This window comes from Pyrus communis, chromosome 3 (genome assembly GCF_963583255.1).
Source record: "Pyrus communis chromosome 3, drPyrComm1.1, whole genome shotgun sequence".
NCBI lineage: Eukaryota > Viridiplantae > Streptophyta > Magnoliopsida > Rosales > Rosaceae > Pyrus > Pyrus communis.
Window position 1 is genome coordinate 4,669,098 of NC_084805.1, and position 26,616 is coordinate 4,695,713.

General features: G+C 37.3%; 3 protein-coding genes across 3 annotated transcripts; all 3 read right to left on the reverse strand.

Moving 5' to 3' along the window:
- Positions 1-2,638: 2,638 nt before the first annotated feature.
- On the reverse strand, positions 2,639-2,992 carry LOC137729507 (auxin-induced protein 15A-like). The gene has a single exon (XM_068468471.1). The coding sequence runs from the start codon at positions 2,990-2,992 to the stop codon at positions 2,639-2,641; it is 354 nt and encodes a 117-aa protein (XP_068324572.1).
- Positions 2,993-17,638: 14,646 nt separating this feature from the next.
- On the reverse strand, positions 17,639-18,270 carry LOC137729798 (auxin-induced protein 15A-like). Its single transcript, XM_068468821.1, has one exon. The coding sequence runs from the start codon at positions 18,143-18,145 to the stop codon at positions 17,840-17,842; it is 306 nt and encodes a 101-aa protein (XP_068324922.1). The 5' UTR covers positions 18,146-18,270; the 3' UTR covers positions 17,639-17,839.
- A 4,145-nt stretch (positions 18,271-22,415) lies between these two features.
- LOC137729799 (auxin-induced protein 15A-like) lies at positions 22,416-23,060 on the reverse strand. The gene has a single exon (XM_068468822.1). The coding sequence runs from the start codon at positions 22,889-22,891 to the stop codon at positions 22,589-22,591; it is 303 nt and encodes a 100-aa protein (XP_068324923.1). The 5' UTR covers positions 22,892-23,060; the 3' UTR covers positions 22,416-22,588.
- Positions 23,061-26,616: the final 3,556 nt, after the last annotated feature.

Here is a 26,616-nt window from a genome sequence, read left to right on the forward strand (position 1 = left end):
AGACCTTCGGGGGGAGACCAAAAGAATCCTGCTGCCCAGTTCAAGAGTAGCACAAAGGAAAATCAACGAGCGGAGGAGACCAGAAAAATCCTGCTGCCCAGTTCAAGAGTAGCACAAAGGAAAATCAACGATGGGAGGAAACCAGAAAATCTTCCAGTCGAACTCAAGATCAAGCCTCAATGGCCCTTGAAGAAATCACAAGTCCGATTCAAAATCAAGTGTTCACCACCCTTGAATCAAATTCAACTCCTGATAAAAGGAGTAAGTTCAAACCTTCGGAGGAGACCAAAAGAATCCTCCAGCCCAGTTCAAGAGTAGCACAAAGGAAAATCAACGATTGGAGGAAACCAGAAAATCTTCCAGTCGAACTCAAGATCAAGCCTCGATGGCCCTTGAAGAAATTTCCAGCCCAATTCAAGATCAAGCCCCGACGGCCCTTGGATCGACATCTACATTAAGGAACTTCAAAACGCATCTCATACACGTGACAAGCACATGTCAACGACGCGCCTTGAAGTGGGGGCATTTGTAGACATCGAAATTTCGGTGAAATGAATGTTAACCAATAATTAAAATTTCAACGCTTACGTGTCACATAAATTTTACATGTAGCGTGTGACTCAACGAAAAATCGAAATAAATTGGAAAGGTCATCAAATAGGACACGTGTCAATATCTGGCAGAGATGATTTATTTCATCTGATTATTTAAATCCAAAAATCAAGTTTTGGAATTCTATAAATAGGAGGCCAAGGCATTCATTTCGGAGGGGGGGAAAGAAAGAAAGGAAGAAGAGAAAGAAAGAAGGGAATTTACATCACACCAAAACCTTGAAGCCTCGAAACTCTAAAGCTCTCAAGCAAATCCCGAAGGATCAAGAAAACACTCTTCGTTCTTCGTCAAATCATCCTTCAAAGGTCAAGCCCCAACGGCCCTTGAAGAACTTCCGCCGACTCAAGATCAAGCCCCGACGGCCCCCTTGAAGAAAGTGTTCATCATCCGTTCGTCCTAAGATCAAGCCCCAACGGCCCTTTGGATCAACAACCTCAACAAATCCACACATACACTCAGTCTTCAAGATTAGGCCCAAAAGCCCTTGAAGATCCGCTCATCCATCAACCCTCAAGATCAAGCCCCGACGGCCCCTTGAAGAAATCCATACACCCAGCCTTCAAGATCAAGCCCAAAAGCCCTTGAAGATCCGTTCATCAACTGTTCATCCCTAGATCAAGCCCCGACGGCCCTTTGGATCAACAGCTCATCCACAAACCTACACCCTACGAAGATAGAATCAGAGGATCAAATTACAAAGAGATTGTAACCCCAAAATCATTAAACATAAAATATATTTTGTACACGGTATTCTTGTTTCTTGTGTTTCAGGAACTTGTCGTGTTTACAAGCACATCTAGAATTATACCATTTTGAGTCATTTTACAAAGTTCCAACTATTTTACATAAAAATTTACCAAACCCAAGCACTTATTATATATTTTATTTTATTTTTTTTTCTCTAAAAGCACTTACAATTATAATTTTCCAAACATTTTGCTGCTTTATTTCACAACACAGCACAATTTTTTTTCAAAGCACATCAATATCAAACTAGCCCTTAGTTATGTATTGCTTTGCCAAATCACAACTTGGAATGCTACTCTTACATGTGCTTCCATTGCATTTCCATGATCAACAATAAAATTTGGTTGGCTCTTTCCCATTTCACGAAGACCTCCCTTCCTGCAGCAGTACTTTCTTCAGTTAAGGCAGACGGCTGAGATTGATTGAAAGCAATATTGAACTCTAACATCCCAGATGGATTTCAATTCCCTGCTGCCAACTCTTGAAGTTATTGCCATTCAGTTTCTCAATGTTAATAAGAGCATGTTAAATCCTGCAGACAATATTAAAAAAAGATTTGCAAATTCATCAATGTGTTACCAAAACAATGAACATTAATCCTTTTTTGTCACACTTAAAACTCTAGATCCAGTCTACCCACTTTTTTTGGCGTGAAGGAGGAGGATCGGCTAGGGTTATTCAGGAGAAAGAACCTAGACCTAGGATGATACCATGTGAAATTATATTTTCCTGTAGTGATTAATTGTCAATTTACAGATTAGATAGAGTACACATATACAATAGAGTAATTACTATTGGATTGCTTGGAGTGCACACCAAGACTCGTCATATACAACTTTATATATTTAACGTAATCTAGGAGATTGCGGATAGATTTGAGGAGATGAAAGAATCTCGCTAACACTATTCACTTTCATGAAGCTATAACTGCCTCTTATTTCAAATTTGAGTTCATTAGTTTGCCTTCATATAATGTTTAATACTAGTTTAAACAATATTAAGTCTAATAATAACGTCAGTCCATACACTTATATGTCGACATATATATATATATATATATATATATATATATATATCCTTAAGTGATAGTTTGATCTTACTCACACTATGGAAAACTCATGTACACCACTTTTGTATATGGTATGAAGCAACAAGTTAAGAACTACTACTGAATTGCGAGTGACAAGAGCAAAGTTATTAAATGTACATATGGCATTCTTCAACCATTTACAGAACTATGAACTAAGGCAATAATTAACTTGCTATGTAGTCTCAGAACTTATCTAATATTTAAACGGAAAGTGAGGTCCGTAAAATGCCTTTCACTGCAAGGAATTCTAAGGCCACCCACTTGATGATCAAAACCAAACTCTTCGGCAGCCTGACTCAACAAATCTTGGAATGAAGGGTGGTTCAAGTAGGAAACCGGAATCACAAACCGCTTCTTCTCCTCGTCTTCCTCTCCGACATAAACCGCAAAACAGCCTTTCGGAACATCCAACGTTGTTGTTGCTGTTATTGTCGATGCAAGTGGTATATATAAGAATTGGTACTTGAAATGTTGAAACCTCTTATGTCTTCGGACAATTTGCTTAGCATGATGAAGAACAATGTCTGCTACACGAATGCCCATTTAACTTAGTAGAGCAAACTGAAATTGTACACAATAAGAACTTGAGAGCTTTTCCTTGAGACTTGATTGTGTTGATGTAATGATTTATTTGTGGGTGTTTATATAGAGAGAGCAGAGGAGCCTGATTTTTTATGGACAACTTGTACCTCGCTGTGTACTGTACTTTTTTGTTCAATTATATGGCCCAATTTGGAATGGGGTCCAACGATCAGATGACTTGCCCATGGTTTCTCCATAGAAAGAAGAGAAACCATCTGGTTTTAGGAGTGAATTTTTTATGGGAAATGATATTCCACAATTTTTTTAGATTTCTATAATTTTTGTTTATTTATATCTATTAACGTTCTTTTATTATTCAATTTAACAGTTACAAATTAATAGGCACGTGTAAATCTCTTTATTTTTTGACATGTTTACGCAACAACTCGATTTCAATTCTTTATGAAGTTTTGAGTTTAAGTTACTCATTGCTCAATGAGAATACAAAGCATTACATGATTCGCTAAGTATGAGTAACAAACTGATCAAGTTAGTATCAAACTCACAGCTAGTAGTAACATGAGTTTGATATGGCAAACATGTTTTATGTGGTATTACATGAAGAAAATGATATGAGAGTTTGTATCCATTGGATGTCATGGGAAAATATGTGCCGTTCCAAGGAGGAGGGTGGTCTTGGCTTTTGGTCGTTGTATGACTTCAATCTTGCGCTCCTTGCCAAGCAAGGGTGGCGGTTGGTTTAGAATCCAGATTCCTTGGCGTCTTGGTTGTTAAAGGCCAAGTACTTTCCTCATAATACTTTATGGCAGACGTCACTTGGATCTTCCTCGTCAGTGTGTTGGAGGGGCATTTTGGAAGCATGATCAATTTTGGAAAATGGGTCCTGCTGACGGGTGGGGAATGGTAGCTCGATTAGGATATGGTATGATCGGTGGCTTGATCGTCCCCATCTTTTTCGACCTCTTATGCCTTCTTCTCCGGTTGTTGGAGTGGAGTATGTGGTTGATTTGATTTTTGCGAAAACGGCATCTTGGAACATCAACTTGGTCACTGACTTATTTCCTCATGATGAGGCTGCAATGATTCTTGCTACTCCGTTGAGCTGCAAGCTTCCGTCAGATAAGTTAATATGGCATTACAATGCAAAAGGTTTGTTCTCTGTAATGAGTGCTTATAAAGTTGCTTTTAAGTGTTGCTTTGAGGCTTCATCTTCATAGTCGAATTCGAGGAGCGCTTTGGTGTTGAAAGCTATATGGAGGGCGGCTATACTGAGTAAAGCAAAGATGTATAGTTGGAGGGCTTGCCGAGATATTTTGCCTACTCGTGTTAATCTGGAAACCAAGGGAGTAGTTGTGGACAACATATGTCTGTTTTGTAGTTCATCTTCGGAGTCGGCGCTACATGTGTTCAATGATTGTCCATTCGCTCGTGTAGTATATGCTTCCTCTCAATTGAGAATGGGCTTAAGGCTCTCGGGTCAAGGTTCAATGTGTGATTGGCTATCACTATGTGTGGACCATTTATCCAAAAGCCAAGTGGATTTGTTGTTCATGACTCTTCAAGGAATCTGGCGTGCTAGGAACTTGCTGCTTTAGGTGAACAAAGTAAGTAATCCGTCTTTGGTCTCTCATCTTGCTAAGTTGTAGCTGGCTGAGTTTGTGAAAGCCAAACCTGGTTCCACTTCCTGCCCCCTTCAAGCACCGTCACGTTGGAGCGCCCCCCCTCAGCTGGGTGGGTGAAAGTCAACGTTGATGGTTCTTTTCTTATTGGATCCAATATGAGAGGTATAGGTGCGGTATTTCGCGACGAAGCTGGTAGCTATGCTGGAGGTTTTGTTTGGAATTTCACGACGAAGCTGGTAGCTATGCTGGAGGTTTTGTTCGTAAAATATCTCCTACATCAAACCCTACTATGGTGGAATTGCTGGCTGTTCACGAGGGTGTTCGTTGGGTTGTGGATCGGAATTTGGCTTGAATTATTGTGGAGAGTGATTCATTGCAGGTGGTTCAAGTTATTGGTAACTGCGTCCAGGGGTCTTCACTTATGGATCTTCTGGTGGATGATATACATGCCCTTTTGCGGGCCTTTGTGGACTCACATGTTTGTTATGTTCGTTGCACTGCTAATGTTGCAGCACATGGTATGGCCAAGTTGGCTGTTTCTTCTTCTATTGATTTTTGTTGGTACGAGGAGCCTCCAGACTCGATTGTGGAGGACTTTCTGATGTTGTTTGAATTATGATTCCTCAATAAAATGCTATCGTTTCTCTTGAAAAAAAAAAAAAAAAAAACTGACTACAAAATTATTTTTGTTTTTCAATGTACGGTTTTTGTAGCGTTCATGATTAGGGATGGCAATTTAACCCGTCAAATCCAATCCCTGCAAGCAATTGATCCGAATGGTTCGGTTTTGGGCATAAATTTCGGGTATTTTACGATTATGGGTAACCGTCGGGTAAATTTTTCGGTTTCGGGTTCGGTTATGGTTATTAGGGTATCCGTCCCAAACCCTGACTCGAAGCTGAACCATTTCATCTATGAATAAAAAAAATATAAATATTTATTATATGAAAGGGTTGTTAATAATCTTGCATTATTAAATATGAAATTAATTATTTACTTTTATATCATTAATAATAGGAATTATATGCTTATAATTTTCAAGAGTGTAAATGTTTTCTTAGTAATATAAAATTTTAATATTACTTATTAGATGCATTGTATCAATTGTATTAATTATAGAAATTTATTTATTATTCTTCGTTTAGTGAATAATATAAATAAATATATAAATATCATAACTGGGAAAACCGTTCCCTGATAAAAAAATCCATCACCTGATGGATTCGGTTATGGGGAAAATCCGTTCGGGGAATCTACGGGTTCGGGTTCGGGTATGGGGATAACACACTCGAACCCAATTCGCCCCGTTGCCATCCCTATTCATGATTAAGTGACCTTTCATAGTTTAAACATGCTAAATCACAAATAGTTTGATAATCGTTTTGCTTATCGTTTCAGTTTTTAGGTTTTGCTTTGGAGAAATTAGATTCACATCCCTCTTTTTGCTACTTCATTGATTAAAACCTTATTCCTTTTCAATTTTTTATTAAGGTCCTTAGGTTTTGATAAACGCTATTAATTATTTCAATAATAAAATATTTTTTTTTTATTTCTAAATACATTCATTTAGTATTAGAAACGTTACATTTAATATATTTATATTTATGGCTAAATTTTTTATCATTTATTTTTATTTTTTGTTTGTACCCATTTTTCATTTGCAATCATTTTTTAATTTGTACCAATTTTATTTCCAGTTTTAATTTGCATTCATATATTAATTTCTTTTTGTGCCCATATATTTTAAACTTTTATTTGTATTTGTACCCATTTTTAATTTTGCTAAATGTACCCATGCTAATTATATGTATTTATTTTATGTTTTAAAATATATTAGTAGTTATTTTTTAAAATATGTTAATAATTAGGTGGGTACATTATTTTTTTGCTATAATTTTGTGAATAACAATATTACTCTATTATTGTTTTTTAAGTATTTATTATATTTTAAAATATTATTTAAATTTGATTAAATTTCATAATTTGAGGGACATTAAATGCATGAGTTAAATATCTGAACTAATGCTAAAGACCTCAATCAAAATATTTAAACAAACAAAATTTCAATCTAACAATTAAATTGATAAGGGACCGGAACCAAAATCAACCTTTGCTTTTTAGTTTTTTTTTTTTTTTTTTTTTAAGAACGTACGGAGGATGAAATCCAGTGTTTATGCAATTGTTTTATATTGATACAAGAAATCATGAAAGATAGATCCAAGCTCTATATATAATGCATGCGGTGATGTTCTTATCCAGCAAATAAAAATCTGAAATATGGAAGATTGGTGGTAGAGATATGGGGCAAGTAGTGTATATGTGAGTTGGAAATCAGCAATCATCATCTTAATATTCATAAATGGCAGAGGCATGTGCATGCAGATGAGACAGCTGCCAGACTACTGACATCACTACATGTGGCTTTGAAGCTATTGCCCATATCGAGGGCGAATAGCTGCAACTGCAACTTAATTTCTGCAGCTTATTGTTGGTCATGAGTGACGTTTAGCTACCCAATCACGTAGGAGGTAGATTGTCTATCCTCCTATTTGGATGTCTTTTTCATAATTTTCTATTTTGTACGGTCACGGTTAAATTACGTTAATATTTTATATTGATTTTTTTATTGAGATAATAAGACAAAAAGAAATAGGAATATAAAATATTGACGTGACTTAACAGTGACCACACAAATAGGAGGGGATGGGAAGGGCATCCAAACAGGAGGGCAGAGCGTCCAATCACGTATGGCTTTACAAAGAAGAATAAACTTGTACGGTTTCACCGGTGGCCTATCAACATCATAAAAATAAAATAAATTGTAGCAATGGTCCTTCAATTTTAATTAAATTGAAGCAATTATCACTCAACTAAAAATCCATTACCATTGGTTCCTCAACTCATCCAAATGTGTAGCTATAATCATTTTCATCAACTTCGCTAGAATTTTGTCAAAATAAGTTATATTGGAATGACCATTGCTACAATTGGGGTCCATCAACTCATCAAAACGTGTATCTATGATCCTTTTCGTGACCTTCATAAAAATTTTGTCAAAATGAGTTATGTTGGAAGGACCATTGCTACAATTGGGTTAAAGTTGAGGGACCATTGATTCAATTGGGTTAAAGTTGACAAACAATTTCTCCAATTGGATTAAAGGTAAGAGACTAATGGTAATAGATTTTAAGTTGAGGGACCCTAGCTGCACATTTTGATGAGTTGAGAGACCAACGATAATGAATTTTTAGTTGATGGACTATTGCTCCAATTGAGTTAAAATTAAGGGACTATTGCTACAATATACTCCATAAAAATATGTAAAGAAAAAGTAACACATATATTATAAGAATAATAACATATGTATAAACATCATGTGACGATAAAACAGTGACATGCAAATCTTTCTCTTTACAAAGAAAATACAGCTCAATATGCCCCAAAGAATGGAAAGAGTAAAGTTGCATAGAAATGAATTATGCATATTATTTCTCTCTCTTTATTTTTATTTGATTTTTCCCTCAAATAATAAGTCGAATTTCCACCCCATTTTGGTGTGCATTTTCTCATTCAAAAAATACAAGTGAAGAAATGTTGCCTTATATGATGAATTTGAAGACGTGCTAACGTGATGAAACTACAAAAATGCGTAATCAATGAAATAGGGAAAGAGAGGAAAAACCATGAAGACTAATTTCAAATACGTTAGACAATCACTAGTCTCAAAAGCAAATATTGCGAGAGAATAGACCAACAATATATCAAACTTACTATTTGTGGTGAAGATTTCTCCGGAGAGGGATCCTCGAACCTCTGCACAGCTCCCCAAGGGATTGGTACTTTAGATGTATAGTCGGGCTCTTGCTTGTCGATGTGCTACAAGAAGAGGACAATGTTAGTTCTGAAAAGTGCCTTTGTAGGGCCTTAGGTGTAGGCCTTGAGGCTTGCAATCAAAACTAACTAAGTGCTAGGCGTGCCACTGTTATCTCAGTATAATAGATGTAGAACAAGAGTGTTTTTAGTCGATTACTTGCGCCCTAAGTTATTTTGACTTCTTGTTATCAAATGATTGTCGTGGATGGGTTAAGTCCACATTAAGTTCTTTTTCTTACCTTGTGACCAAGGAATTTTAGTTCATAGTCTTGTATGTTCGTATGAAGGGAGTTCAAAGCGCTTTAAGCCATCTACTTGGTTCTTGGTTGGTTTTAATGATGACCTATCCATTAAACTAACTAGATCCAACTACAAATGGCATTCTCGAAGTAGGAAATCCGATGGAAATAACTTAAATACATACTGGAGAATGCATTAAGTAATAGATCTACAAATGTAAGTACAAACACAAGGAAGTCGAGCAAGATTTCACCTTGTCTGTCAAGGTTGAACCTCTTGCAGCCACTTGTCTTTGAGTTAATAGGGGTTTATATGCTAAAAAGGGATGGATGGTAAACAATTTTATATGACGGAATCAATACTACGCCACTGAGGGAGGTAGCAGAGCTTTTAAACTAAGGAAAGATCGACTTTCTAAGGAGATCTAAACAAGAGATAACTTGTTGCTAAAAAATCTGAGATCTGGGCTAATTACAGCTTTTGGATGCAAATCTGGCTTAAGAGCAGAGTTTGTATGTTTGTTTATTTGATTGGTTGAGTGTCCTTGTCTCTAGGGCATCTTCTTCCTTTTATAGGCCAATTAGCCCGATTGCTGTGACTTTGCTATTGCCCGAAAGCATATGAAGGGTAGTGAGTCATCAATATTTTTACTTGGAATGCCACTAGAAAGTATTCTTTGGCTAGTAGTAGGTTCATCTCCATCACTTGTCACTTCAATGGTAAGCATGTGGCTTTTATCTTGGCTGAGAAGCCTCTATTTTGCTCCTGGGCTTCAGGCAAGTCTGCTTGAATTAGGTATTCTTGGGCTTTTCTTCATCTAAGTCCAATGTTCAAATATTAACCCAAACAGTGCCCCCTTTAATCATTAAAGTCTGCAACCCAAGACATTAATATTGATTAAATAGCCGTCGCATGCACTTACTCGGGACTTGCACCATTTAAAGCAGCCGTAACCTTGGCACTAAACCACGAACTCCATCGTTAACAACCACTTACTATATAACCTTTACATAAACTCCTCAACAAAATACCTTAGCCATTTCTAATATTCAAATCCCCAGAACTTCCCATAATTCTCTGAGCCTTCAGAAACTTCTCTTGTTCTTTAGTTCTTACCCCTTAATTTCGATATTCTTCCCATCTTCTCCTCAAAATCACCCAATGGCACCCAAAGTTGCTTAAACTCCATCTCCATGCGAGATTGGTGAGGGGATTTCCACCATGCACCGCTTGCTCAATGGCCTTCATCGCCATCGGGCAGGCCTACATACTGAATTTTTCTTCGAGGAGGGAAGAGTGCATTCCTTGGGACATATATAGACTTCTCTAGTCCATGTAGCTGTTGAAAACAACTTGCCTAAGGAGAAATGGTTCACCCTGAACCCATTCTTGGCCGAGTTGGGCATCTCTTCATCCAAATGGTCGAACCATCGTCGTGGGTTCCCTTTGATGAATGATGAAGGATGGACGCAATGGATAAAAGAGCTCGAGCTAACTTTCAAGAAAAAGTAGATGAACAACGGTATCTATGAGCTAATAATGCTCTCGAAGACTACTATCATTGCCAAGCTTGAGCTATTGATAACTGCACTCCTCTTCTAGAACTCAGGCACCAACACCTTTGACTTCAGGATGGGTCCAATGTCCCTGACCATCCTCGACATGGCCCAAGTCTTCGAGCTAAGGCCCTCAGGTAGATTCGTGGACGTTACTCACGATTGGGCTCATTCCTTTCGCCCGACCGCTGAGAGCTCGGACAACTTTGGTCCCATAATTCAATTGGAGTATAACTTTGCGACTTTTAAGAGTTACGAAACTTCTTTCACGGGTTTTATCCCGTTTGCTAAGAAGGAATTTGGCACCTCTTCCTCCAATGCCAACAAAGACCAAGAACACATGTACTTTCTCTTGTACTGGCTCAATAAACATGTCTTCCCAAACAAGTCTAAATGAGTGAAAGTTGAATGAATCCCTCTAGTGGAAGCTCTGCACAACTTTGATGATGTGGCAACGGGCCCCTTCCTCCTCGCACATCTCTATCATCTTTTATATGAGATTACCAAGGGTGAACCATTTGAAACCAACCTAAATGGTCCAACTTGGATGATTCAACTTTCGCTTCAATGGTATTTCCCTGAGCTTCGGGCTCCCAACCTTGAATTCCCCGAGGGTGTTGCTTCTGCCAGAATTCTAGCTGAAGGTTCTCTAACCAATCACTCTATATTTGCTTATCTCTATTTCTTTAAAGTTTGTATGACTCGGGTAAATCTGGAGTGGGGAGCTTCAGTTCTTATGAGGTATCCTTGGTTTTCTGACCATGCTTGTCAAGACACCTTTGGAGAAGACGCCAATCCCTTATGCAGAGAGAGGTTTATCAGCTGTATTCAACCAAAGGACCTGGCTTAGGGGATGAGGAGCGACCGCTATGAGCGCGGGTTGGAGGTTTACCACACCAACTTCTGTGCTAGGCAGTTGGGGTTTAGACAAGCTATCCCTGTACCATTTTTTGATTCAGTTCACTATAGTACTTCATACCGTCTCTGTTCTCCACCCGAAGTTATATTCCTAGCTACCTGAAGGAGTTTTGAGGTCATGAGCAAGGTTGCCAGAAAACCTATGGCTCTTAATTTCAAATGTACTTCAAACTTCGCTTCTTGGTGGGAAGCAAGGTAGACTAAGAAATATGGAGGAGACCGGCACGAAGCTTATGACCGCCTATTTAAGCAACTATCCATCAAGTCCCATCCAAAGTGAACTGAGCTTGAAGATTGGAAGGAAATGATTCATCAGAAGAATCAACTCATTCTGATAGGTATTTCTTTCTCCTTTAACTTGAAATTTTTATGAATCTGTCATCTCTAATCATTTCCTTGGTTTCTTTGTACTTGAAACCTAAGGCAACCCTGCAGAGGTGGATGTCGGGCAAGATGAAGAAGCTGGGGATGCCTTTGTGCTTCAAGAAGCCGCGATTGAAGGAGAAAGACAAGGTGCTGGAGCAGGTGGGGATGTCTTTGAGTTACTTAGAGACTCTGAGGGTGAGGCAGAACCTATAGTGGAGCATCGGGCAATGCGTCGAACTCAGACAATAGTAGTAGTGACTTTTGAGTCTGAGCCCGAAGAGCGGCCGGTTCTAACAAAGAAAAGGACGAGGGCACAGACTTCCAAAACCTCTAAGTCTTTTACTTCAGTAGTTGAGGCAGGCGTGGGTAGGAAGAAATATAAAGCCTCCAGTAAGTGAATTTTGTTTCAACCTTTCCTTCTCACTTGCATTTTGTGCCTAAGAGCTAACAACTTCATCTTCCTCGAATTTAGGGGCTTAAGCAACCAAGAAGTCTACCATTATTTGAAGGGAGGATCCCTTTGGGGCTGAGATGTATCAAAAGGCCAAAGATCTGCAAGATTCCATTCTTGCAGCTCTGGAGGTATAGTTTGCATTTTAAGTTTCACTCTTTTAAGTTCTTCCCTTTCTCTTTTCTACTCTCTTTTTGACTCTCTGCCCGATTTCTGAAACCGGCCATAAGGAAAGAAATGATCTTTCCACCTTAGGCCTCTTCACCTTCTGCGGTTCTGCCTGACCAAAGCATGCTTCTCTTTCTTGGGCAAAGTCTTCGTAGGTATATTAAGGCCTTATCTTCACAGTTTCCTTACCATGCATAATAGTGGTAACAAAATGCTCATAAGAGTCCGGCAAGGAATTCAACAATATTAAGGCCTTATCTTCATCCTTAATATCCTCATCTAAATTTCACAGTTCCCTTACCATGCATAATAGTGGCAATCAACTTATTAAAAGTATCAAGGTGTCTAATCATTTTTGTACCTTCTTTCTATTGGAAGTGGTAGGCCGGTTCTTCGCACTCTTCGTCATGTACTTGTCTTCTAATTTTTGCCACAACACATTTGCCAATGTCTCCCGCATCACAAAATATTTCTGAGTTTTTGCAAGGCACAACCGAATTGTGGAGCAAGCCCACAAATTTAATTTCTCCCATTCCGACTTCGACATAGCTTCCGGCTTATCTCCCAAAGTGGCAAATAGATCTTGTTGAGCCAACACATCCTTGACCGCACATTGCCACATCCCAAAGTTGTTTGTGCCATCAAACTTTTCCACTTCGAACTTTGCATTTTTGCACCGTAGTTCTTGCAAACCCGGAGCTGCTTCCAAAAGGATTCTCATCTTGCCGATCTGACATCTTTAGCAACTAGACGGTACCCAAGAGCAACCAGTGCTTTGATACCAATTTTTGTGCTAGGATAGCACTAAACCAATTGAAACCAACTCAAGCTAACCCACAGGAAATATATCAAATGAAAGGCAAGAACAAAATATAAAAGACACCAATATTTTAACGAGGTTCCTCAACAGCCAATGTAACTGGAGTACGTCCTCGGAGCAGTAGGAGCTCACCCAATAATCCACTATCAACCAAATAGGAGTTTATAAAGTGTTGACAATCTCACAACCCAAAACCAAAAGTTCGCACTCACCAAAGAAATAAATAGAGAAGGAAATATAATGAATAATTTCCTCTTTATACAAAACTCAAAGTTAATACAACAAATACAACTTTGATGGAGTGAGAACTAACCAAAGAAAAGAGCACCTTCTTCTTCTCTTCAAAGTGGGGCTGCGGCACAACCTTTTCTTTTTCTTCTCTGCTGCTCAAAAACAAAGGTAGCTACTGCTGCCAATTAAAACCCTAGCCACACCCGTGGCTTTTCAAATGGGCTAAATAAAAGGCCCACTTAATGGGCTAGTGAGATTAACTTAAGGCCCAATGTAATTTGGCCATAAATTCAACAGTTTTGCCTTACAAATGTCATCAAGCAATTAGGAAAAATATGTGAAGCAAAATCAGTTGTTTCAAATTTCATATTTAATTTTCGGGTGTCTGTGATTCAACAGAGATGCGAAGTCTCAATCACTACCAAGGAGTCTTGGTGATGAACTGGGAGATGGTGCCATGTGAACCTTCAAATGCTAATGTCTCGAAGACCAGTCACGCCAACTGCTAGAGATTTTCCGACACATCGATCGTCTTATCAGTTTGGACATGAAACAAAAGAAGCAAGATAGCAAGTGGTATAGAAAACTTGGAGCTATGAAAGAGTACTTCATGAACAAATGCATGTTGAATTGGTAACCTGCAGAATAAGATGACTGTCAATGTGATTTTGAATGAACTATTGTCTCTCTTCATTGGGTTCAAGCTGGTGCCTTATCACCAATTATTTCAGATAAAAGATGGCTTTTGGCATGTACCAATTTATCTATATATAGATACATATGATAAGAATTGGGAGCAAAGCAACACAAAGTCTTCTAAATCAAAACTCCTAAGCATCTCTAAGCTCTATTTTTTTTCACAAAATTGAAATCTCCATTGTTGGTTTTCTAATCTAGAAAATCAAAACAATGAGTTTCTGATTGCCTGGCATCGTTCATGCTAAGAAAAACCAAGTTCCTTCAAAGGCCTTGTATGTTCCTAAAGGCTATTTTGCTGTCCGTGTTGGGGAGTGCCAAAAGAAGCGGTTTGTGATTCCACTATCATAGTTGAAGCAACCTTCATTCCAAGATTTGTTAAGTCGAGCTGAAGAAGAATTCGGGTTTGATCATCTCATGGGTGCTATCACAATCCCGTTCTGTGAAGATACCTTCCTTGATCTCACCTCTTACTTCAGTGTATGAGCTTTAGCCTGCTAACATATATTTTACAGCACAGTTTTAACACCCGTTGCTGCAGAGGTATAACGACTTGCTAACTCGGATAAATTTTTGGATGCAAATATCACATCTTCTGAGATCTTCAGTTGGAAGAGGCTTCTGATAATTCCATGGGCTCCAATTCCAAACCGCTTGAGAGCTGATGATCAAAATGGCCAGCCCAGCGAACTTAACTTCAATGACACCAAGCCAAGAATGTCATATGAAGTTGAAAGATATCAAGAATGTTTATTGAAAATCCTTTGTACTTATTACTTGTTCTGCAAAGATAATTGATATTATACATTCTTTTTTTTGTTCATTTTCACTTTCTTATTATTTTGTACTGACCGAGCAATATCACTAATGCTACTTACTAATCATATATTTCGTTGTTGATTTCCAAATGAACGGCTAATGAGGTTGTAACAATGAAATGAATACTTGTGAAGCACCCACTAGATGTGGAGACATTTTTCAGTGAGCCAGAAATACGGGGGTACATTAAGTGTGTTAATACAATTGGTTAGAAATTTAAAAAAAAAAAAAAAATCTCTAACGACTTATATTATGACACATGATGTACTGGAGTGTGTTCCCGACACTTTGAAAAGTTTCTCCCAAATATGAGGATTCACTCTATTAAGCCACAGCATTGTCTTTAAAGCTGCTAATTTAGATGGACGACGTCCACAACAATTATTAATCAGTGTGCAGGCTTTGATACCATCAACATGAGCCATGGCCAAAGGAAGCGCATGCCACTTCTGCCTATAACCACCTAAGTCCAATACCTTGAGTGAGTCGGGCCCCATGGAAGTAGGGTTAGGGGATAGGCTTTACGACTGCACCGGTGGGTGTAAATGAACCGAGTAATAAGGTGCTCATACTCGGTTCCTAGAAATTATTCGAATCTAGGCTCAAACTCGAAATATGATTATAGATTCATAAATGTAAGCTCAAACATGGCTTGAATGATTTTTTTTTTTTTTTTTGTTAAGCTCGAGCTCAGCTAATTTGTAATTAAGCTCGAACTTTTGTTTGTATCGACTTAATGATAATTAAAAATTATTAAAAGTAAAAGAAATAGAAAAATATATATAATAATAAGCTAAGTACTTTAAAATGAGAGCATGCCCACCACAAAAAAAATAAAAATATCAGGTCCAAATACTTAAACTGTCTTTCGGACTTTGTCTAGTTGTAACATACGTATATCATACCAACGCAAATATATTTAAGATATAAATTAATATAACTAATTCTGAAAGAGGTGAATTACAAGCAAAAAGATCTATAATATAGGTAGCTAAAAACAATTTATCTCTGACATAGGTAGATTTTGGACAAAGCAAAGATGTTATATAAATCGATAAATATAAGTAATCTACGATACAGGTATATTAAATAAATAAATGTGATAAAGCGGTCGAAGGGACTTAATTCCGAGTATTTATTTTATGATTTATGATATTACAACTAACATCTAATAAGATAAATTTATTAATTGATGTGGTATTGTTGACCCTTAAAACTACCAAGCCTACGTGGTGCACATGCCGAGTAACTAATAAGCGAACTACGTCATTCGATTGTGTGTGAGGTGTGCCAACTTGACGGCCGAGTTCGCCCGGAAAGTAAAATATGTTGATGTGGCGTTGGGTATGCTGTTGACTTCTTGATCTTGCAATTGCGGCCGAGGAAGGAACACGTCTCGACCTTTGGGTTCTAGAGCCCGAAGACAAGGCTGCTAGTTCTTCGAAGTTCACAAATTGTCGGCACCAGGTTCGGTCTCGGTAATTATATTCGTGAGAGTATAAGTACGTCGAATTGGTACCAAATTGTATGAACATAAATACTCGAAAGAGATAAATATCTTGATTGTAAATGTGCTTCGACTGTTAGAATGCCGAACTCTAAAATGTACTTGCGAATATCCAATCATAAAACTCGGCTTTCAATGTGCTGAGCCTAGTAATCTGATAACACCTTAGTTCGCTAAGAAGGCTGATGAGATGACCTCTACCAACAAGGACTCGGAAATCCTTGTCGACCGAGACTGGGATAAACAACCAGTTGGCCTCGAAGCAGTGCTGTTTATCCAAACTGAAGGTGCTCCTTGGTCGGCTGATTTTACGGCTTCAGTGCTGTCTATCCAAAGTGAAGATGTCGTCAGTTGCCTTCATAGTGCTGTTTATCCAAACTGAAGATGTGTTGGAGGGAAGAAAGGGGAAGAAGAAAAATTCTCAGGGTTGTTGAGAAGCTTTGCGCAGGGCAATTTATGTGTTGATTTGAAGGGGGTTGAATGATGCATTCCCTTCTATATTTATAGCAGCGCACCCCCTTCATGGTGGAACTAGAACTGCACTCGGATTAGAACTCTTCAACCCAATCTGATTAGGTTTTGGCCAATCCTAACCCCAATAGGACTTTGAACCAACCTCCTTAACGATCTAGGTTCATCTCCTAATTTTAAGCATCTTCAGCCTTAAGACTCCTTGTTGCACTAGGGTTTGACTACCTCATCGTTGTCTAATCCTCCTCGCAACAGGATTCAGCCGACCTTGACCGGACAACCCATGATAAAATTCTAGATGAATACTACTGGGCCGAGAATAATTCTAGGCTTGGCCCAAAATATTATTTTGGGCCCAAACTAGTATATACATATATCAGTTGCCACATGAGATTTATATACAAATATGGTACAAAAATGTGGTTTCTCTAACATTTTCCTTCTTTATCACAAACTTAACAAAAAGAATATAGTTCCAAACTAGCCTTGTTTCTCTTGACAATTTCATATGTGGTTCAATATCCTAGTGGAAGGATATTGGATTCCCAGTTTTCCATGCTTGCTTCCCAAAAAAAACCCTTCCCACTCCTGTTAATAATAATAATAATAAAGTTTTACAAAAAAATTGACAAAATTTTTATTTATTTATTTTTTTAACTCTCAATGGAAAGTGCCTTTCTTGACAACAAGCATCTTAGGATTCATAATAGTAAAGGCAAATCCCTCCCAAAAGTAACCTTAATCCGATTATTAATAAATTTTTGTCTCCTAATATAAATATTAATTTTGGAATTTTTTTTTTACAAATGATCATCTAGGGCAAATCCCTTTAGACAAACCTTAAATCAGTTGATTCGTCAGATCAAATAAGAAACATTTTGATGCTCAGAATAATGGATACGTGAACGAACGGAATTAAGTAGATGCGGAATTTTTTTTATATATTAAAGAAGCTATGAATATTGCTAAAGTCTCCATTTACATGCATAACCGATCTGCGGAGACAATAATTCTCCCTCCTCAATCGAAAAAAAAAAGTGTAAATATTCCATTGCACAAAATTGTGTGACAATCACAGAGTTCATGTAATTGTTCTCCATTATCCAATCTCATAATGCTTTCAAGCTAGAAATAAGATCAAGGAAGGCATCTTTTCTGCAGGGAATTGTTAGACCGCCCATTGGGTGATCAAATCCGAATTCTTCTTCAGCCGCACTTAGCAAGTCTTGAAATGCAGGCTGGTTGAGGAATGATATAGGAACAACAAACCGCTGCTTCTCACTCTCGCCAACATAAACCGGAAAATAACCTTTTGGGACATCAGCTAAATTATTCGAAGCTCCTTGACTTGAATTTGAAAGAGAACGCTGAAGAAGTTTCTTGGCAGGAATTACAGATGGAAGACGGAACCCCATTGTTGTAAATTGTGATTGTAAAGACTAGTAGTCGAGTTTATAAAAACTTGAAGAAGATCACAAGGAGTTTGTGGAACAACTATACTTGAGAAGTTGTAGATTTATTATTTGGTGGCCATTAACCAATGCAGTCATATGGTATTTATAGTTGACAAGCCTTGTAGAATATCCTCTACTGAAGAAAATATATGGTGAAGACAATCCGGATGGGGTATTGAAGGGAACAAGAGCTCATGAGGGATCACATGGTTTTGTCTTCCCATCAAGCCTTTGAGCAAAATATGTGGATCAAATTTACTATTTCTCTTTCCATCACATATTTTTGTTTGTTAGGCAGATATGAAGTGTCAATCACTACCAATTAGGAGTCTTGGTGATGAAATGGAAGACAGACGCATGTGAACTTCGATCAAATGCTAATGTCTCTTACCAATCCCAATTCAATTGCCTCAAGACCACTCACACAAACTACTTGAGATATTGTCCGCCACATAGCCTTTTGTTTGTTTGGACATGAAAAACAAGAAGTAAGTAGTTAGAACCTGGTTTCGAAAACTTGCATTTCTGTCTCTGAATTTTTAGGCGTATACTTATCCTTCCAAAAGGATTCAGATATTTATTTTAGGTTTAACCCGAATGCCTAAGTAGTTATATAGGCAAGTCCATGTGATTTTGCTTGAGATGATGTTGCTTCATTGGGTCCATCCGGATGGCTTAACACCAACATTTAGAATTTGGATATGGTCATCCCGTGGGTGCTATCACAATTCCAGCAATGAAGTAGGTCTTGACTGTTGGATTGATTATTCATTGAATGATGAATAATATCACATCTTCTCTGATGGTAGAGGCTTTTCATAATTCATGAGCTACAACTTCAAACCACTTGAGAGTTATAAACAATTTTATTATAAATCCCATTACTCAAATGTAATTAGTTGTTTTGCAAAGATAGTTGAGAATGTGTACTTTTCCTTGTTCATTTTCACTTCTTTTTTTTTTTAATTTTTTTTAACTATTTGCTGAAAAATACAAATCTCTAAAATATGTAGAGCATACAACAATACCCAGATCAAAATGCTTAATTGAAGGGAAAACAGCAGTCCAAAATGTGCTGTGACATATAGTAAACATTATACATATGCATCATTCGATGAAACTGTCCAAATTAAAACGCTTAAGGGGTTTACACATATAATCCCGGGGGAATATCACAATTTAGAGAAAAAACACTTCACACCAATACATCAGAGAAATTCAACACTTTAGAGCAAGACAAGTAGATAGATGGTGGGTTTTTTTTTTTTTTTTTTTTCTTTTCCCAATTGAGCTCTTGAGGTGCTTTTGGAGCTTCAACTTATTTCATAATTTGTCCCTTTCATGACTGTTTTCACGTGTGTATTTGCTCATGTGAAATTTCACAAACAAATATTTTCATGCTTCCAAATTTTTTTCTCTATGTAGTGAGTTTGAATGGAAGGACGGATGGTGGGCTCTGAGCGAGGGTCGAACCCTATCTATGCCTTCTGGTCCGGGGGTGGATGCTTTGCATCGTATTCCGATGAGCTAATATTGTCTAGTCCTGTATTTTATTATGAAATAAGTACACTCCTTTGTGGCATAAAATGAAGCCATGATTTTTCATTTTTTTTCTTCAAATAATGTTAGGCCAAAACTGTTTATTAGGTATTCTCAGAGCAACTAAAAGAGATCCTAAAGGAATAATCAATCAGAGCGGAATCTGAAGAACAACTATTCCAATTTCCTCTTCGATCTTCTCTATAACAAAACATTTATAACTGAAAAGGATCTCAATTACCACCTAAGTTAAGCTGCAAAAGCTACTAGGCTTTGGATATTAAAATATAGAAGGTATCATAAGATTGATAATAGTCAACCTTTTTTTCGAAAAGAAATTTCGTTAGTGAAAAGTTTACGTACAAGATAGAAGGTACCATAGATTATAAATATGTTGTATTGAAAAACCTTTATGATTAAATCAAACGATTCATCACACGAGCATGAAATATTTTGATGCGGGAAATTTTATTTGAACCCATCTAACCTATTTCTACACCCAACTTACTCTCTTCACCCATATTATTTTTTTATTAAAGAATTAATATCTCTTTAAACCCAAATTTATTACCTAAACTACCCTCTCAAACCGAATTCAAAATGTAAAATTATCTTTACACCCATTTCCTTTATAAAATAACATCTCTAATTGAATGTATTTTTTTTTTTCCAAAGAGGTGCCCTTTGCCCCTCTATAATTGCATATGCTGTATAGGACTAGCATTTCCATGGCTGTTTTTTATCTTTCTGCTACCACAACCCATCCATGGACTTGGGATCCAAGAGATCATTCCTTGGACTTGAATTTGCCAAGAGAATGTTATGCAAGCTCCAGTTCAGTTCTTTTTAAATCGAGCATTTTCATGTTCTTTTTAAGAAACTTTGAGGTGACATAGGGCTGGGTATTTTGTTGCTATGTTAATAAACAAATAAACAAATTGGAGCTATTTCGAATAAAAAAGGTGCAAGACATGCCACCGGCTAGTTCGTGGTTAAGGTTGAGCAATCTTTATTTGTACCAAGAATCAAGTTTTATGTCTTTGCACTACCAATCAAAAGTCCTTGCATTGGTGTTTTGGGACGCATATAGACGGCAGAGAAAAACAAATACAATATAATATAAAAATTATGAAATTTAATCCAAAGAAGAAGCAAACAAACAAAATATCCATAGATCGAGTCATACCTTGGTTGGAGGATTAAAAACTTCAAAATCACCATCCATCAATAGAAAATCTTGTTTTCCTCTATCAAAGCTATTAGGGTTTTAGTCGGAATGGACGTAGGATAAACAAAGGGTGATGCTAGGGTTTAATTAGAGTATGTGGGTCTATTGATATATAAATTTGATTTTTATTATTAATTTGATTTTGTACTTAATAGTAACTATGCAATAGTGTAAAATAGACAATTAACATTTAAAATTTAAGTTGAGTGTAGAAAGAGGTTAGATGAGTTTAAATAAAATTTCCCTTTTGATGCTTGTAAACAGAAGACCAAAAATGAGGCAAATAAAACGTGGTAAAGATAACAGTTAGTAAAGGGAAATTTTATTTGAACCCATGTAACCTCTCTCTACACCTAACTTAAACTGTAAATATGAATTACTTTATTACCTTATTGCATAATTACCATAAAGTACAAGATAAAACTAATAATAAAAATGATTATAAACCCACACCCAATAATCAAACCTAACCATCACCATCACGTATCATTCTTCTACGTTCTATTATGACAAAAATCATAAGACACTCTCATAGTGAAAAACAAGCCTTTTTGTACGGATGAATAGTAATTTTGAACTATTGACAATCTATACCAAACCAACTACCCCTTCTCCTATACCCAGCTAAAATGGAAATGCATGGAGTTGACGGGAAAGGGAAGGAGTTTTCTCTTCCTTTTCTATACAAAGGAAGAATGGAGGGGTGTGGCGTACATGCAGACCCATCATATTCAATCCCTTAAAAATTGGACAGATTTCAAGGAAGAAACAAATAAAATTTTTAATAAAGTTTAATGCAAGCTCAAATTGTAAACATGGGAACATAAACTTGTATGCATCACATATGATGCATGTGAGAGTCTAATTTCAAAAACATCTTTAACAACTTAAGTCTTTAAATTCTACCCAAGATATGTCAAATAAGAACATGCATTGTGCTACAATTAATTATATTAGAAACTAGCTCTTGTAGTGAAACGAATGATTAAGTAGCAATTCAAGGACTCCCCTCAACAAATCTAATGAGAAAATTGACCAATACTATCAAGTCCCGACAAATACGAACTAAGTTGAGGGAGCAACGCTATAAAGGGTGATGGAGACTCCATCAAAAGTAACTGTTGGAAAGAGAGAACATCGGAGAAGAGAATGCTTTGATTTTTTGGTTTTTTTTATTTTTCATATGGGTGTAAAAGATAAATTTACATACTGAATTGGGTTTGTAAGGGTAGTTTAGATAGTAAATTTGGGTTTAAAGAGATATTGATAGTTTAATTAAAAATAATATGGGTGTAAATAGTAAGTTGAGTGTAAAGAGAGGTTAAATGAATTTAAATAAAATTTGTAAGCGGCCAGTATGTGGATACAGAGCTGTAAAGATAACAGTTGGTAAAATTGTTGTAAGCGGCCAGTATGTGGAAACAGAGCTGTGTATAGTATGGATAATGGATAAACGATCGAAGATGAGCAAAAGAAATATAAGCATCCAATTACAAGTTGCTAGATTTTTACATAATTCAGGGAGACATTTGATTCACTCCCCAATGAAAAAAATAGTTACAGAATGTATTGTCAACATTACAAAATTCTTCCAACCAGTTAATTTCGTGTAATATGGAGACTTTCATTATGTAATCTCACAAACCATTCAAGCGAGAAGTGAGATCAAGGAAGGCATCTTGTCTGCAGGGAATTGTTAGACCACCCATTGGATGATCAAACCCGAATTCTTCTTCAGCCTCCTTTAGCAAGTCTTGAAATTCTTGCTCATTAAGGAATGATACTGGAATTACAAATCTCTGCTTTTCTCTCTCACCAACATAAACTGCAAAATAACCTTTTGGGACATCTGCTAAATTTGAAGCTCCTCTGGTTGTATTTGAAAAAGATCGTCGAAGAAGTTTCTTAGCAGGAATTACAGCTGGAAGACGGAAACCCATTGTTGTAAATCTCAAGATCAAAAGTAGAAGAAAATCTCAAAGATCAAAAGAAGAAAATGTTTACCAAAAAAACAAAAACGTAGAAGAAAATCTCAAAGAACTTGCAGAACAAGGAAAACTATAGTACTTGAGATGTTTTAGATTTGAGAGTTTGTAGACTTGTATTTCGTTGTTATAAAACGAGCCAGTCATATGGGTATATATACTTGAATGGTCGGGTAGGATTCTTCTCTTGAAAGAAATATATGGTGCAAACACAGACAACCTGATTTTTTTGGGGGTGGGGGTTGGGGGAGTTGTGTATAGATGGGAAAAGGGCTGATGAGTGATCACATGGTTTTGTCTTCCAAATATCATCAAGCAATTAGGAAAAATATGTGGAGCAAATCAACCAATATGAAGTCTCAATCACTACCAACGAGTCTTGTTGATGAATTGGATGACAAAGCCATGTGGATTTTGCTGAAATGCTTATGTCTTGCAAATCCCCACTCCATTTATTGATGGACCAGTCGCACCAACTACTAGAGATTTTCCAACACGTCGATTGTCTTATCATCAGCTTGGACATGAAATAAAAGAAAAAAAGATAGCAAGTGGTGAAGAAATCTTGGAGCTATGAAAGAGTACTTCATTCACAAATGCATGTTGAATTGGTCACCTGCAGAATAAAATGCCTGTCTCAAGTATGTCCCTGATTTTTTAGGGTAATATCCCTCCCAAAAGATTTTAGTTATTTTGGTTTTAATAGACGTCCATGTGATTTTGAATGAATTATTGTCTCTCTTCATTTGTTCATGCTGGTGCCTTGGATGGCTTTTGGCATATACCAATTTATCCATATATACTTACATATGACATGACTAAGGAGCAAAGCAACACAGTCTTCTAATGCTCAACTCCCAAGCATCTCTAAGCTCTCTTTTTTCATAAGTTAATTGAGATCCCCATTAGTTTTTTAATATAGAAATTTAAAACAATGGGTTTCCGATTGCCTGGCATCGTTTATGTTAAGAAAAACCAAGTTCCTTCAATGGCCTTTTATGTGCCTAAAGGCTGTTTTGGCTGTACGTTGGGGAGGGCCAAAAGAAGCGGTATGTGATTCTGGTATCATACTTGAACCAACCTTCATTCCAAGAATTTTTAAGTCCAGCTGAAGAAGAATTCGGGTATGATCATCTCATGGGTGCTATCAGAATTGTTAAGTCTAGCTGAAGAAGAATTCGGGTATGATTATCTCATGGGTGCTATTACAATCCCGCGTAGTGAAGATCAGTGGCGAAGGCAGGAATTGCTGGTGGAGGGGCGAAATATAAAAGGGTAGAAGCTTTTGCCTTTGTTTTGTCACGCTCCATAAAAACACATTTAGTTGTGAAAACTCGTCAAACGCTTTCATAGCCCCGCCCATTTATCCGCATATGGAATACAACAACATATAACCCATAAACATATTCAATGCAACCTAGTCATGTTTCTTCACAAGCCCATGCATTATTTTCTCATATGTTAGTGCTTTAACCTCACAAATGATGAAATTATCAGGTTTTGCATCATTCTCTTGACTCAGATATCATGTTATAGAAGAGATACAAGGTATATTCCTATCAACTATCACTATAGTACCTCCCAAGCGTGGCATTTAAGAAAGAGACAGTTAAGTGGGGTGTTTCGTTAAACATCTTGCTGGCATGACCGAGTGACTCATATAATTTATAAGTATGTCTATTGTGCTCTATTCCCTCACTCAACATTTTAGTAAAATACCTCTTGGCCATCATATACAGGTTGTGGTGCATAATGGCCTTAAATAGAGCCTCACAAGACTTGAAACTTCTCTGCACACGCAATTCCTTCATACTATTAAACAATTTACTAGACTGTTGAATAATGATAGCCTTACTGTAGCCCTCCTTCATGACGTCGTTCTACGTCTTTTTTATCCCAGGACCAAAACGACTTCGTTTTGGCCTAGGTATTTAAAAAAAAAAAATTTAGAAGAAGTAGTGAAGCATAAAATGTAGAAGTAGCGAAGCAGATTTCAGCGGCAGTTCAGAGGACCAGAGGGGTGAAATCCTCATTCTCAATTTCCGGCGACTAAAGGGGCAGCCGCCCTCCTTGTATGTATGGCGAAACATCATCAATGGGACACCCCACCTCAGTCAGCTTGGCAGGTGCCGCTGCTGCTGCAGTTATGGATGCATTTCGAATCACCTGCAGCATCCACCATTGATGTATTCCCATTGGCGAGATATAGACATACCTCAATCACCGGAATTCTTCTTTTGCCACATAAACTTTATTATCATCGTCATTGTTGTTACTGCTCTTAAGTGTGACGATAATGCTGAAACCACTGAACTTTAATTTCTGAGCGTTATAGGAATGCCCGATCCATTTGGAATCCAGGGCTCGCACAAAACGATGCCATTACATAGTCGGCAATGATTCTTTTCCTCCTGAAGATTTGGGAGAAGGGATGGGGAGGGTATTAGTGTTTTAACTTAAAGGTGTATTAGAACTTTTACATTAATTATTAGTTAAATTTGTAAGAATAACAAAAGGTAGGCTAAAAATCATTTCGTGATACAAAATGTGGCTAGCTTTCAAAATTTCCCAATACATTTAAATACTTCCTCATATGTTTCGAAGTGGAAATGAAGTTTACATATACAGGATAAAAGACAAAACTTGACTGCCTTAGCATTAAGATTGGACCTGTGTTGTTTGGACCAAATGTTCATGATATCATCATTTGTCATGTTGATAACTTTTTCTGTCTGCTCAACCCACATTGTGTCATTTCATTGGATGCTCAATTGTGGCCTTTTCTTTATCCAATTTCGATGTTTTCTGAACTGAGGATTCTTTGGATACGACCATATCAAAATTCTTCTTGGGCTCCACACTCGAGTGAGTTCTAAAATGAGGCTTTGCCTTTTTTGGATGATCGGATCCCGTTCACTCATACACTCAAGCGAGAAGTGAGACGAAGGAATGTGTCTTCACTGCAGGGAATTGTGGCTTTATATTCTCAAGAGGGAATCAGAGTTCTCTTGGCGGACAATTCGAGGCAAAAGGAAACCCATGACTCTATATTCTCAAGAGGGCAAAAGAAGAAGCAAAAGATTTTAAAGGACTTGGAAAACACAGAGAAAGTTTGATGCTTATTAGGAAGGTGAAGATTATTTGTTGTTCAGGATGAACTCGGTATAGACGAATAGAGTGCAGAAAATCATTAGGCAGATATAATGATTGGTGAAGAGGCTCTGAGACGGTAAACAACGAGGGACACACTAGCTTGTGAGCAATCACATGGGTTTGTCATCCACCGTAACAAAAATCATCTGAGAGATTTCTCGCGAAACTCTTCCCTACCACATATGGATAATAAACAACAAGGACTACTAAATGTGATTCAATCCCAAGGAATCATGTATGTTAGGTAAGAAGCATATATGATTGAGAAATGGCACTTGTCTATGTGACCACCAATTCAAAATGCCGATTAATTGGACTCATTACTCCAAAAATTCTTAATTAGGTCTGCTAGTAAATTGCATGTGTTGATTGAATGAATGTAACAACTCGTCCCGAATGTTACGGAACATCGAGGGACCCGTTTCCCACTCAACCCCATCCTTTCTGCCACGTGCCACCTTTTCCCCACCCCATACCTTTCGGATCCCTCTCTTCCCTCAGCTCCCTCATTCTGTCACCCCCTTATT